This window comes from Salvia hispanica, chromosome 6 (genome assembly GCF_023119035.1).
Source record: "Salvia hispanica cultivar TCC Black 2014 chromosome 6, UniMelb_Shisp_WGS_1.0, whole genome shotgun sequence".
NCBI classification, from domain to species: domain Eukaryota; kingdom Viridiplantae; phylum Streptophyta; class Magnoliopsida; order Lamiales; family Lamiaceae; genus Salvia; species Salvia hispanica.
In genome coordinates, this window is record NC_062970.1 from 8211096 (window position 1) to 8227041 (window position 15946).

The window sequence follows — 15946 nt, forward strand, 5'->3', positions numbered from 1 at the left end:
CTCCAAAAAAATCTTTCTGTGTCAATTCATCACAGAGGCGTTAATCCGGAGGAATTCGTGAATTAGAAGAATAGAAAAACTTGCAGCCTTTGTGATTTTTCTTCTTATTCTCCAACAATGGAAGAAGGTAATTTAAGGACTTCACATGTTTATTATGAATCTGAGTTCGTTCATCTTATTGATATTTTACGATTTTTGTGTTTATTCTGATGTCATTTTTGTTAATTATATAATCTCAGGGTTTTGTTTATTAGTTGTCGTGTTTGAATGTATTGGGCGAGTTTAATCTAATCCACTAGGGTGGAGCAGTCATTGGTGGTTAGGGTTTAGTATTTTGTTTAGTCGACGAGTTTCAGTTTTTTGAATAGGGTTTTGTTATTATCTCGGCCGCTGTGTGGTTTTACTCGACGTATGTAATGTACAAATATTAAAGTATAATGCATTCTTTCTTATATTTAATGTATGGTTCATATCATTTAATGAAACTAAATTCTAATACGCTTGTTGTTTTGATTTTATGTATAGTGTTTGTTATACCTGAATGTTCTCCACAATTGAAGCCTGTGATTGGTCAGAAGTTCCAATCCCTAGATTTTGCGTTTGCGTTTTATGATGTGTATGCCCGAGCTGTTGGGTTTGATACGCGCAAACAAGGAATGAGGAAGGCGGCGGATGGTGTTACTACTTGGTATTCTGTGGTATGCAATAGGGAGGGCTGCAAGAGGTCGAACGAGGAAGACGATGTGAATGCACGCTCTGGTTTTACTCTTAAACGCAGGCGGCTTTCCAAGATGAAGAGACTACCATATAAGATATAGTGGCTGACTCCACTTACAACACAAACAGCACAGTATTATGATGCAGATTTTATACACATCGAGTGCACAGGTTTACAAAGTCATGATTATACCTTTATCGTTGGGCGCATTATTCGTAATTAATTATGCCAATGCCGCATACCGTATGCATTTTGTGTATCACATGATCTTCACACCTTTCACTAGGAAGGGAAGGATACAATCATGGTAAAACCCGTAACATTTGGTCACTGATTGGTCTCTAACGAAATGTGGTTCGTCATCAGTTGTTCAAACATTTTGCTGACTTACGGGTGTAATGAAAATGATTGTGACCTATCAAGACCTGCATGAGATCTTATTCAAGAGGTTCTCGAACTCGACACCATGGTGGCTGTGGCATATAATGCACAAGTTGGCTTCCTAGGTTCCGGTGCAGCTCAGTGACTCGAGATCAAGAAGGGTCTAATGCATGCGTCAGTCGACCTTCTCGTTGAACCCGACGAATTTGAAGGAGAGAGAACGGAGTTGATTTGGAACATATGAGCTTTGGAAGACGTTGATTGGTTGAACACATTGTAACGAGTATGCACAGACAGGATACCGGCTTACTTCCAGATTTCCCCACTTGCCTGATTAGACTACGTCCATCAAAACTGGGAAAATTAGCTTTTACAAAAATTTTATGAAGCCCCGAGCGAACTATTGACCAAGTACCGTATTTCAACAATGCTCTCCGACTTTCAGCCTAATGCTAGAACAAAGCTTCGACTAACGATATAGCCTCCGTACCTATACCGGGCCACTGCTAGGTTTAGAAACATGTCAAAGGATGATTTACATGTGATACAAAGAGATGTTCAGGAAGATACAAGAAGAAATTGTTGATGGGAATGACAGATGCCGTGCTTGGTTTTTCATCAACAGATACGATTGACACCTACAAGCTAGATATTGACGGAATTGACTGTGACACACGACAAGACCGACGTAACTTCATACCGTGCGATCGCAAATTGTTTGGGTAGCAAGTGGCTATTTCAGAGGCCATTTTTTCTATTCAGAACAATGAAGTGTCTAAAATTCCGGTAGATGGACCAACAGCCGATGGATGAAGACTCCTTAGCCAAGGTCGTATATTGGACTTTTTGATGTCACCTGGGAGATACAAGGTCCACCTGATCACAGTAATTGCTACAAATCAAGGAATATCTCTGTTCTACTTGCTTATCTTCGACGTTTTGATAGCATTGAAATGCTTCGTGCTTTCTAAGTGTTTGGAAGAACTTGGTAATTCTTCAAGCTGGAACTCCAACTTCGCTTGAAAATATACATGATTGAAGAATTTTACCAATGCTAAGCAAATTGAAACAGGTCCATCCTCCCATGTTAAAGACTTGGGGTGGTCATGCTAGCAGCCCATGAGCCGACTGTTTCAAGAGAGAAAAGGCTATAAAGGAGGTCACAGGGCCTTCAGACGCTAGGCATGCCACAACTCTAGAAACTGTCCAATGCTTAAAGAGATGGAGAAGGAGAAAGCGCTTAGTAAAGGCAAGAGGAAAGCTTGATGTGTTTTGTAACTAATAAAATACTTTTTCGTCTCGGATTTGTTCTTATTATTTGTAGCGCTGTGGTCATTTTTTGCGTAATAACTCTGTGGAGTTGCGATATTTACTGTCCATTATCGACTTACAACCTTGCATTAATAAGGATATTATATGCATCACTCCCTCTATTCATTCCATTAGTTGAGTTTTTTGGTTTTGTGCATTAGCGCATTTATAGACTTGCATTAATAAAGCTATTCTATGCATCACTCCGTCGTTTTGTTCCATTAGTCGAGTTCGTTGATAATGTGCATTATCGATTGATATCCTTGCATTAAATATGTATATTTTATGCATCACTCCGTTTAGTTAATCCTTTACTCCATTTCTTTGTTTATGTGCTTTATCGATTTATATCCTTGCATTAAATAAGTATATTCTATGCATCACTCCGTTTATTTAATCCATTACTCCATTACTTTGTTTATGTGCGTTATCGTTTTTTAGACTTGCATTAAACAGGCCATGTTGCGCAGCACTCTCGTTTATTTATTCCATTACTCCATTACTCTGTTAATGTGCATTATCGTTTTATAGCATTACATTAATAGCGCTATGTTGTGCATTACTCTCGGTTATTTCATCTATTGCGGATAAAACAACTATTAGTCCTAAGTTTGTTAATAGTTTATCCTTTATCACTGTACTACATCACACACTAGTACCAAAATATGCATCAGTTATCAAGTGAAATGTATGGTTCAAAACATGCGTCATTTGACCAAATCAAAATAAGTTATCCCAAACTAACTGTCTTAAACTTAACGTCAACATCGTTTCTAATCAGTACTCTTGCAATCAATCCAGCCCAAACTCGTCGACCCACTTATCGAAATTGAACTTTGGCGGCCTCTCTTTCCAGAACTTGGCGGCATAAGAGACGTTGGTGTCACGCTCGGAATTGTGTGTAGAAGACAGCAGTGCGTTTGCTACCTTCATTCGGTAGATTTCTAGATTTTTTGTCCCGTTGGCGCTGAATCCGCACTGCCAATCTTTGTCCCTTCCGCCAAAATAAGTCTCCATATGCCGCATGATGTACACCCCCGTCTCCACAGAGGGGTCGTTTTTCCTCCAAGGCATAGCCATAACATGTGTCTTACATTTTCGGACCTCGGCTGTCTTTTTATTAGCCTTCAACTTCACCTGCGCTTCTGCGAAAAAAAATTTCTACAACAAATTCCCACAAAAAGATGCGTTAGAAACATAAATAATGCACAGTTATCTAAATGTAATGCAGCTTAATGGAATACCCTCAAACACGCACCAGAAGGGAGGGTGTTTTCCCATATTTTGCCTTGAACGATTTGTGGGAGTCAGCCAATGTGTGGTCGATGATGTTCATGTTGCCATCCGGCAGATCGAAACACACCACGTACTGATGTGTAGAATCCCAAACCGGGAAGAAAAACTGTACAATTGAAATTGGGTTAAAGTATGTACATCAGATGGGTTAAGCGTAATAGAATTTACCATGTCAAAGTTCTCCCATTTAAAGATTCCCGTTCCAAGTACATCATCGAACAACCGAGTCCAGAATGTCTCCCTCAACTGGTCCTCTGACCATTCAGCCGGGGTATCAATCACGGTGTAATGTGGTAAACAAGTTAATTATTTATAATTGCAATACTAAATAGCAACCAGGGCACAAGGTATTTCACTAACGCATGGTTTTGTCGAGAAGAAGACCCTAGCAACTGTTTCCGGAGTCTTGAGCTTCTCCATGTTATTCAAGTGAGGCACTCCAAGTGTCTACAATGGCTGGGCTCACGCTCTTGAACGGCGCCAGCGACGCGAATTCAAGCTGTACTGTCTTGATACAGTCGTCTACGTAGACAACCGTCTCCCTGCACTATAATAAAGTGTGCATAAGTAACCCATTTTCCAGTAAATAGTCGAGCAAAACTATAAAACTTACCTATTCACTTCCGTTGTGCTCAGTACCCAATAGTATAACGACTTGTCCGGATAGTTTGGCTTTGCCGTTAGTGTTACCGCCCGGTTGTTGAATGGAGAACAGGCAGCCAGACTGGCTTTCTTGAAACGGGATGATGCCAGCTTCCCAGGATCCTGCAATAATAGGTGATACGGTTAATACAATTCAGCCGCAACCCCACATATTAAATACAACATACCTCATGTCCAGTCACTTCAAAATCACCATCTGGAATGTCCAAGCCCGACAGAGCAACACCCTTTCCCTTTCCAGCAACACTCTTTCCCTTTCCAGCACCCACCTTTCTAGCAAGACCTTCAGGTTCGTTTGGTTTTTCCTCCACACCAATTTCAATACCCTTTTCAGTAGCTGGGCCAATTTTCTACATGGACAAAAGTAAGGTTCCATTTAATGCATAATAAGTACTGTATAATTCAAAAAAAAACCTAAATAATGCGCACTACCAACACCATTTAATGCATACAAACGACCATATTGTTATGCTTAATACAACCTATATAATGCAAGCAATTAATATTTTTGAGAACTCCAACATAATACTTTTAATGACTAAACTGTTGAATACAATGCACGCAACCTGTCAAATAATGAACAACATAACAACTAGTTGTAATTCATAATATTTATTAAAGGAATTACTTTTGTATGGGCAGCCCGTTTTCCCTTCACCTCCTTACGATCTACATCCTTATCAGATGGAATCTCACTGCGTTCCAGGTTTTGTTTTCCCTTCACCTTCTTGGTTTTGACTATATCTCCGCTTCCTCCTTCACTTTCACCTCTAACCACAGCCGGCTGTACACAATGGATGCACAGTTAAGTATTTTGAAAAATGAAGAATGAGTACACATTCAATGATGTAATGTTCCTACCCCATGGTTGATTTCCACACCACCTGCGGCTGTCCCAGATGCCGTTCCAGATCCACCAACCGAATTAGGCCTGTCTCCTGACACAAGTAAATAATACGTGAATTATGATTTAATAAAGCAAAAACCTCTGTATACAATGCGTTGTAAACTTTACAAAAAATTGCAACACCTTCATGCTCACCTCCAACATCATCATCTCCTGTCTCCTCGGCATTAGTGTTTTCCTCTTCCCGACAACAACCCTCTGCCCGTTGTTCTTTCTGCGTAGCAAAAGGGTCCGGACACTCAAAGTCATCCAAGACGAATAATGGCCTATCAAATCCTCTGCTTATTGTTTTCTTTTTGTCGTATGCCTGCATCATCTTCTCCATTTCAGCAATCCACTCGGGACTGTACTCTTCCTCGTCTTCCCTCGCTTGTGTTAATGTTGTCACGATTTCCTCATCTTCCATCCCTAACAACTTCAACCCAATCTGACTCCCCAATCAGAAGCACCCATCGTCAAGCAGTTCAATAGGTATCTGCTTAAAATCGTCGACCCACCTTGAAATGGCGTGTCCCATCAAAGAACTCGAAGCGACAAAACGATCTCTGAGTCTCTTCGCCTTGTACCTGCTGGGGGTTCCACTAACTCCCCTTTCCACAGCGTCCACCCTCCTTGCTTCCTCGTCGATAAGATACTGATGTTTGTCAATGCGGCCCTCTAACCTCCCAGTTCCGAACTGATCAAGCTCCACATCTTCCCTTTGCTTGAGGGTCTCCGCTGTCCAACCCTTTATAGTGGGCCAGGCACGCTCGACTCGCCTCCGTATGTGAACCACACGGTCCACGTACGCACACTGACACAAAAACAATGCACAGTAAAGGCTATTATAATGCAACAGATTGGGTTCATTAATGCAGCAAAAAGTAATGCATGTACTCTAACATATAATGCACTGACACTATTACCTACCAAAAGAAAGTGGATTGGTCCGGTGAAGTATGCAGTTTCCCCCCTGGCCCAGCCCGGATAAGTGACTTCCAGAACGGATAAGACGTAACCACACCAATTCATGTCACTGATAGCCTCCACATCGTCGATAAAGTGTAGTATCTTTAGCTTGCATTGCCGTCTGACGGAGTCTCCATCAAGGCATTCTCGAGTAAGAACATGAATAGACGCTTGAAGACCGGACCACCATCAGTTTCATCCTTAATCATATTCGCAACATCTGTCGCGTTCAGCTTGTACCGAGACTTTTTACACCGCGCAGCAACCATATCGTTGAACTCGAAGTTTGACTGATATTCTTCTTTGCGTGCAATCTGAATCCGCCCTCTCGGGAAGCCCAATGTAAGGTGGACATCCTCCTCATCTAGTGTTAGGCGCTCGCCACCAGATAATGGAATCTCGCACCGAGCCAGATTTAACGACTTCAACACCCGGTAAGCTAGGTAACCTGGGAACTCCCTGATGTTGAACTCTAGGACAGCGCCGAATCCCAGTTCGATCACAGCTTCCTTCTGCCGGGGAGTCAGGTTTTGTATACATGATATGAACTCTGTTGGGTTCTGTTGACAGTACAGGTGGTCGGCTTTCTTCCCCCTGGGTCTCTTTTTCTCCAAGTCTTCATTGCGTGAAATTGTTGCAGCCTCTTCCTCGGCTAACCTTCGCCGAAGTTTCTGAGCTAATGCTATGGGAATAACATCGTCTACCGCTTGGTCAAACTCAGCCCGTGCTTGGAACCTGTCCAGAACAGGTAAAACCATGGTTTAGAACAAATAATCTATGTGTTTAAGTAAGTAATGCACGACATCTATTTACCAATGCACAGAACTGAAGATGCAATGTACAAACCCAAACATACCAATCAATCACTTGCTAAATGGATGCATCCAAGAACTTCATGCCAAACTCCCACATAACAAAAATGCCAAATAGTCTATGCGTTACAGTAAGTAATGCACGACATCTATTTACCAATGCACAGAACTGAAGATGCAATGTACAAACCCAAACATACCAATCAATCACTTGCTAATGGATGCATCCAAGAACTTCATGCCAAACTCCCACATAACAAAAATGCCAAATAACTTATGCGTTACAGTAAGTAATGCACGACATCTATTTACCAATGCACAGAACTGAAGATGCAATGTACAAACACAAACATACCAATATATCACTTGCTAAAGGGATGCATCCAACAATTTCATGCCAAACTCCCACATAACAAAAATGCCAAATAATTTATGCGTTTCAGTAAGTAATGCATGACATCTATTTACCAATGCACAGAACTGAAGATGTAATGTACAAACCCAAACAAACCAATCAATCACTTGCTAAAGGGATGCATCCAACAACTTCATGCCAAACTCCCACATAACAAAAATGAACAATAATCTACAAAAATGATGGAATGATGCATAACCTTCATTCTGTTCTGGCTGGCTTTTGTAGGGGCGTTGTCTTTTAGTCATTCTATATCTGCGCGACGAGAGGGCAAAAATCGGTAAGTTTTCAACCATAACTCAGTGTGGTATCACCCAAAAAACGACGAAAAATGAACATATTGGCCAGAAATCGAGCATACAGTAAATAGAATGCTCACAATACCAACGTCTCCAACAAAAAAACAACAACTTTTGTGCATTACACCTACTGTAAAGTAAACCGATGCAAAACCCAGATCCAAAGGAGAGAACTAATTGTTATATCAAGGATGAACAAAACCCTATCTCTAATAACCGCAATTTCATCTTTTCCAACAAAATCGAGCCAAACAATTTTGTGCATTATTTCGATTATAAACTAAAAATCGATGTTTGGGAGTGTTTGTGACTTCAATCGATGGTTACGAGTGTTTGTGTCTACCAAACAAAAAAAACAGAACCACACCTTTTTTTTTTGCAGGAGATGTTTCGACTTACAACGGAGAGCGCGTAGTGATTTCACGGCGGGAATCGTCCACCGACGTAGATTCCACGGCGGGAATGGTCCACCAACGGAGAGTTCGCGGCGGGCAGCGTTGGTAGAACTTGATTTCAACTGACACAGCGGCGGCTAGGGTTTTGTGGAATTAGGGGAGAATATTTGTGAAGAGAGTGTTGATGGGATGGAGTGAAAGAGATGGGAGTTGAGAGGTCGATGAAAATGCCGCGTAAATTTCGGACCTGCCGTTTCGAAACTGATTGTATAGTATGTTATTTTACTGCTTTACCCTTTTAATGCACGAAAATGCACTAATAATGCAACCGGGATCAAATTGGCTCTTTTAATCTAGTCCATCCATTCCATTAATCTAATGATTAATATTAAGAAGAGAAAAGACACTTAGGGTGTAATAGGACCCTAATGCTCTCCGCGCAGGATTACTAAGTTAAATTCGTGGTCTATTAATACTCTTGGCCACGCCAAAGAAACTGATTGTAATAGTAATGTCAAAATTGAGGAATAGTAATTAATTGTTCCACGTGTCTCTACTAGTTAAATATAATGCAGATTTACGTAAGTACGTGTTATTAACTGTCAAATTGTTAATAATATTATAAAATTTGGTCAAAAATTGTGGCGTGTCTTGCAGCTTTATTAATTAGCTGGAAAACCTATGAGTTTGCAGTTGTTTCGTATATTTTGGTGAAATTGTATCTAATATGACAACCGTAATATTTACGTAGATGTCAATGCATATGATTTAAATGATAGGTGTATATTCATAAAAACGACATCATTAGTTAAAAAGCATCAGGCTAGTCGTACGCAACCAAATATTTTTACCGTGGCATAATTGTGAACAAATAATAGATTCATAATTTTCTGTTAGTTTTTAAAATTGCGTACGAAACAGCCACTATTCAATAGCAACCAAAATTTATAGTTTTTCCGATTCACCTTATATTAAATTGAAAACTTTTAGTAATATTTACATTTTAATCTATATTGCAAAGACAAAACATCGTTATATATATTCGGTTGAACAGAAAGTAACCACATTCTTGAGATAATAATGTATATGCAAGCAAAGGCAAAAAAAAAATACAGCTCTTATCACAACCAAATATTGTAACGTGACATTTAAAAAGCAGATAGAATTAGCAAAACGTGGAAAATTTCAAATCCACAAAAAAATTAATTTAATTGGGTAATCACCACGCTCGCGCAAATGGTGTATAGTGCGAAATTGGGTATGAAAAATGTAAGCAACAAACATGCGGAAATATTTCACGTGACAAAATTTGAGCCACATCATTCATGTGCAGCGATGAACCTTCATCTTTTCATTGCCATTTTATTTTAATTATGATTCAGTATACATTAAGAAGGTTTGTTTCAACTTCCCTTTTTGTTGAAAACCCAAAATTTGTGGCTAAGAATTAATGCACACATATTAAATTCATTAAAATTGTATTTGTGCACGAGAGATTTGATTAATTACAATGAAAAATTGCTATTATTAATATTCCAGTGTTAACTTTAGATTAAATTCATAATCCAAGGACAGATTATCAGTAGTATTTAGTAGTACTAATTTATAGCATTATCTTTTTTGTTTAGTTTTCGTTCTTTAATGTTTTCACCAAAATTCAACAAATTTCACAAATTTTGATTTTAGGCAACATAGCAATAGAATTTTCTCGCATGAAATGACGAAATATTTGAAGAAAACACTTTTTTACTGTGTAATCCCTTACACCGTGAAAAGGGTATACATTTGATACTGGCGGTTTAAAATCTCTTCTAATTTGCAAAATGTTAAATGGTAAAATCTTGAATGTTCCATTAGAAAAGGCCGACAAATTATAAGTATATAATAGCAAAAAACAAGGGTATAATAGCAATGTCACAATTTGTGCAATGTGCAAGTAGGCCACCTTCTCAATAATTGTAAATCTCTTATACCATATAGAATATGGTGCATCAAATAATTACTGGATTTTTTGAAATGTTCTGCATGAGCAAAAGATTAATAAGTAAGTTTTACATAGTATTTTGTATAAAAAAAGGGTAATGGGACCTCGACAATTAAACATAATTTGCCAAAGGTCACATGCAATATTGGTGGCGTGCATTTTGCATAAATCGTTTATTGATTTATTTTTTGCTCTCTTTTTGTAAAGTAAATTTGGGAGTGCTCCAAAAGGGCATGTTTTACCATGTTAGAACCAACCACCCTCGTGCTCTTATGAATAATTCAGCATTTCTAAATTTTCAATTTTATCTTGGTTCGTTTATATTATTTCTAAAGTCAGACTGTTCTAAATAAGAATGAAAGTAATGATAATAATAAAATAAAATAACGAATAATTTACTAAATTGTATAATCATGATATTTTTGCAAGATTCATTTCCACGCTAAATGTTTTTGGATAAGATCGTAACCAATTTAAATGTAAAATATGATTGCCGGATCTAATGTCATATAATAACCGGTGATTTCAATTGAATATTATGTGTAATATGTTTTTAAATTACTACAATCATCCAAGAGTAAATATACTCAATTTGTCTTGACATGACTTGGAAGCGAGTGGAAAAAGATTTTTAAAGATTTTGTTCTACTTTTAAGTAAAAGTTTTATTGTAAAACATGAGTGAGATAATTAAAGTTAATGAAATGTGGAGTTTATTACTAAAAGTAGTAAAAAACAAATGACATATTAATTGGTGGATGGACAATAAAGACAATAAGGTGGATGGAGAGAGTATTTAAAATAAATAGGAATTGAAAAAGGAAAGAGAATAAAAACGATTTAACCTAGCGCCATGATTATTAGAAAAAAGAGCTTAGAAAATAGTTTCTGCATTTAATCACTAGATAACGATCTCTTTATTGTCCACAAGTTTTATTAGAACAAAACAATTGAATTACTCAAAGTGCACTATGGCCTAACATCTACAGATTTGTCTAATCACGTAAAATAAAAATATATACTAGAATTAGAAACGTACAATATTTGACTTTTAAATAAAAAAAAGGAATTAGAAACGTATGATATTTGACTTTTAAATAGAAATAGGTAGAATTGTTGACACACGAACGCTTCTTAAATTTTGATATTCTGACTTACGATCTGTCTGCAGAATGCCTGCAGTACACATGGACGTATAAATTTAACTTATACTATTATTGTTGAGAGACGAAACAATTTCATTTTAAAATTTACCAAATCAGGGACTTCTAAGTTATTTGTTGCAACACTATTTAATTCCGTGTCGTAAGTAAATCACTCAAATTAACCTAATTAAACTTTAGAAATATAAACAAAATCCAATTTTGCATGCGCATATCAATTACACTTAATTTTGTATCTTATTTACTATCAACAAATTAATTTACAGAAAAATGATAGCTAGCGCCATGCAATTATTACTTTGGGATGAACTTGAGGCTTGAGTGTGTATTCATGAGACTACTGTCTAGTGATAAAAGTGGTTAATGTCTGAGATCAAAAAATTTTAGTCTAGTTTATTGTAACGCGATCTTTAAACAATATTTCTATTTATTTACCCATAAAAATGTTAGCATTGACTCCCACCAACATCAGCATCCATAACATCTCATAGATTGAGAAATGTATCTAAATCCGTATTCAATAACATATTTAGAATTATACTCCTATTATTTTCATTTTACTATTTGATTTGATTGTACAATTAAGATAGTGTTGCAAGAGGACGTCTAGAGATGACAATTTTTTAAAACACTCGAATAAAGTATAAATTATGTGTTTAATTTGTTGATTTGGTGATCCGTAGACCAATTATGTGTTCGATTTGTTGATTTTTTTTGTTTGATTCTTGAATTTTTGGAGATACGCCATAAATGTGTATGGAATTGAGGCGTTTCCGTGGAGGCAATCATGAGGTGGTGGGTGGTCAGTGGGCAGGGTAGAGGTGGCCAGTTGGTTGAAAAAACTCCTTCTGCAGAAAAAAGACGATTATGTCGCCTAATTAGCGATCCTCACACTCCGATCCGATATTATGTGAAAGAATTTAGTTAGGACATGACAATCAGGACATGCAATATGGTTTTAAGGGGAAAAAACTTCTTTCGCTGGAGTTTGGGTGGGGGAGTGAAAACCAATAACCATTATTGATATATAATTATATACTATCTAATTAAAATAACATTAAAATTTATTTCACAATTTATTAACAAAAAAATTAAATATGGAAAAATTAATATAATTTATTTTCAGCTTAATTGTTATTTTATAATTTAATACTTCGTCCGTTCTACAAAATAATGAATGATTTTCACTTTAGTCCATTCATCAAAATTGACTAATTGTTCATTAAAACTTGCGTCCTTCAAAAATTCGTATTTTTAGAGACGAATGAAGTATATTTCGTACTAATACTAATAATTACTATTTAACTAGTTTTATTTTGGTTTTAATCTTATCTATAAAATAATGATATAAAATAAATAAAAACTTTAATTCACATTTTATATTCTGGAATCTTGATGAAAACTAATTAAAACCGATTTTAATCTAATATGGATGCCAACTAAGTTTAATTATCCTACTTTGACATGAAATACATTCGTTGGCAAACTAAAACGAGTGTCACGTGGCAGTAAATACATGGCTCATGTTTCCTGCCGTCAAATATAAAATCAAATTAAACTTACTTGGGTCAACGTTTCTCCGTCCAGCAGATTGAATAAACACCGTTGATCTGGCTTCTGCCTTGTGACCGATTGTCACAACAGTTTCTGTTTTTCCGGTTATATGCATCTTTTGTCCCTACCAACCCTAGCATTATTACCCACTCCATCTCTTTTTCCTTCTCTTTAATTGTGTACACACATCACGTACCACACGTACAGTTAGCGTTCCTACCTCTCATTCAAACCCACACGCCCACGGTCACACACATATATACTACTCCCTCCATTCCTCAATAGTGGAGTATTACTCTTTCCACCACTTTATTTTTCATATATTGGTCCTTGCATTAAAATTAGTTACTCCATCCGTTCCAGATAATTCGTTTCATTTTTCCATTTCGGTCCGTCCCACATAATTTGTCACATTTCACTTTTACCATTTTTGGTACTGTACCCATATTCCACTAACTCATTCCTACTCACATTTTATTATAAAAACTAATGTATAAAAATAGGATTCATATTCACTAACTTTTTCAACCCACTTTTCATTATAATTCTTAAAACCCGTCTCCGGTCAAAGTGACCCGAATTATCCGGGACGAAGGGAGTAGATTCCTATATGAAGAATTTTTTTTACAATTTTTTCTATTCCCCACTTCTATTTTATCTGTTTTTTTGTCATTCTTCCATTTTGCCAATTCCGAATTAAAACTTACGCCGATAACAAATAAGACTATTTTTCATTGATAGAGGAAATATTGTATATTCTCACATTATGCTTACAATCCTTGTTGCCGAATTCATATACTTCCTTCATCCCCTATTATGTATCTCAGTTTTCTATTTTGATATCTCCTTTATAAAAGTAGGACCCACATACTACTAATTTTTTAAATTAACTTTTCTTTATATTTTTTAAAACTAGTAATAGTTCAAAGTGAAACATGTATTAAGGGACTATTGTTTGGGAGTGAAAAATGTCAAATTCATAAATATAAGAAAATAAAAATCTCATTGAAGATGACTCTTTTTTCTTTTTAGTTTGTCCCAACCAAAATGATCCATTATTTAAAATGGAAATACCTTTTATCTCTATTTTATTCTATCTCTCTAATTTTACTATCTTCATTAACAAACAAAATAAAGCTACATCATGTGCTGTCCAAGTAATGGGTCATTTTCCTTGGGACGAAAGGAGTATTTATTTTTACATATATGGACGTATGACTTTAGTTACACTAGTACTTAATTTTTAGGTGCTCCACCAATGTTGACCAATAATAGTCCACATGAACACTTTACTACACAGTACTCCCATCCCCCTATAAGAATCCCAACTCAATACCCGCGAATCAGCGAAAAAACTCAACATCTCCGATTCTCAACAGAGAGAGAAATTCCTAAAGTTCCAAAACTAATCATAGAGAAAAATGAGTTTCCCAATTACAAAATGCGTACGGCCATGCAGCCGAGCATCCATCCCCACACTCCAAAATGTGAGCACCACTATTACTCCTAAGCGTACCAATATCAGCATGAAGCCTCAATCTCCAAATAAGTTTGAGCAAATGAAGTGGTCGTCGTCGTCGCTGGCCGCGGGCAAGCTGAGCCAGAGGTGGGAGGACTACCAAGGAGTCGACAACTGGGAAGGCCTCCTCGACCCCCTCGACGACACCCTCCGCAGCGAGATCATAAGGTACGGCAACTTCGTCGAGGCCGCCTACTGCTCCTGCAACTTCGACACCTCCTCCTCCTCCTCCTCCTCCTACGCCTCCTGCCGCTTCTCCAAATCCAACATTCTCCCCAATTCAGGCTTCCCCAACACCGGATACCGAGTCACAAAGAATCTCACGGCCACTTCAGGAATCCAGCTTCCAGGCTGGGCCGAGCGCGGCCCAACCTGGATGGCCATGCAGTCCAGCTGGATCGGCTACGTGGCCGTCTGCCAGGACCGCAAGGAGATCGCCAGGCTCGGCCGCCGCGACGTCGTTATCGCCCTCCGCGGCACCGCCACCGGCCTCGAATGGCTAGAGAATATGAGAACCAATCTCACTCCACTGTCCAACGACGACGACGAGCCAATGGTGGAAAGCGGCTTCCACAGCCTGTACACGTCAGCATCCAGCAACAAGCCGAGCTTGCAGACTCTATTAAGAGACGAAATATCAAACATTCTACAGAAATACGGCGACGAGCCGCTCAGCCTCACCATCACGGGCCACTCCCTCGGCGCCGCGCTGGCCACCATCGCAGCCTACGACATCAAGGAGACGTTCAAGCACGCGCCGCTCGTGACCGTGATCTCCTTCGCGGGGCCGCGCGTCGGGAACTGGAGCTTCCGCTGCCGCCTCGAGGAGCAGGGGACCAAGGTCCTCCGCATCGTGAACTCCGACGATCTCATCACGAAAGTGCCCGGGTTCGTCATCGACAACAACGACTTCTCCGGCAGCTACACGGCGGCCGCGGCCGGGTGGGTGAGGAAGCTCGTGGAGGACATGCAGTGGGTGTACGCCGACGTCGGGTGCGAGCTGCGCCTCAGCAGCCGCGACGCGCCTGACCTCAGCGGAATCAACATCGCCGCCTGCCACGAGCTCAAGACATACCTCCACCTCGTCGATGGCTTCGTCAGCTCCAATTGCCCATTCCGCGCAACCGCTAGAAAAATGATGAACAAAACCCTTGCTCAATAAATTCACCATTCATCTCTAATTAAATTTAACACGTACAGTAGTACATTTGAATGTATACATTTAATTGATTTTTATTTTTACTTTTACCAAGATCCCAAAAATCTGTAAAAGGTATGAGTCATTCCCCACTAGTTAACGTGGAGTGATCATTGTACAAAAGATCAAGAATAGGAAAAATTCGATCAAGATATTTCTATATTTGACTAGCTTCGTGTGGCATGGCTAAAGATTGAAACTTTTGCTTGGGACTTTTCTAGGGTTGGTAAAAGTGCAGCGCTGATAGAATAATTAAAAAAATTCAAAAGGGCGCACTAAGTGGAGTAGCACGTAGAAATATAGGAGGGTGAGTTTTGGGCGGTACTCAAAAAAGTTTTATTTTGTCTTATTTGGGAAAAGAATGAGAAAGGAAATCTTATCAAT

General features: G+C 38.5%; 1 protein-coding gene across 1 annotated transcript; it reads left to right on the forward strand.

Moving 5' to 3' along the window:
- Window positions 1-14236: 14236 nt before the first annotated feature.
- On the forward strand, window positions 14237-15724 carry LOC125192012 (phospholipase A(1) DAD1, chloroplastic-like). The gene has a single exon (XM_048089463.1). It carries the CDS (start codon window positions 14267-14269, stop codon window positions 15524-15526), a length of 1260 nt encoding a protein of 419 aa, XP_047945420.1. The 5' UTR covers window positions 14237-14266; the 3' UTR covers window positions 15527-15724.
- Window positions 15725-15946: the final 222 nt, after the last annotated feature.

Bases quoted from the DNA above. Each gene is read 5' to 3' on its own strand.
- LOC125192012 (XM_048089463.1), top strand. From the start codon at position 14,267: ATGAGTTTCCCAATTACAAAATGCGTACGGCCATGCAGCCGAGCATCC.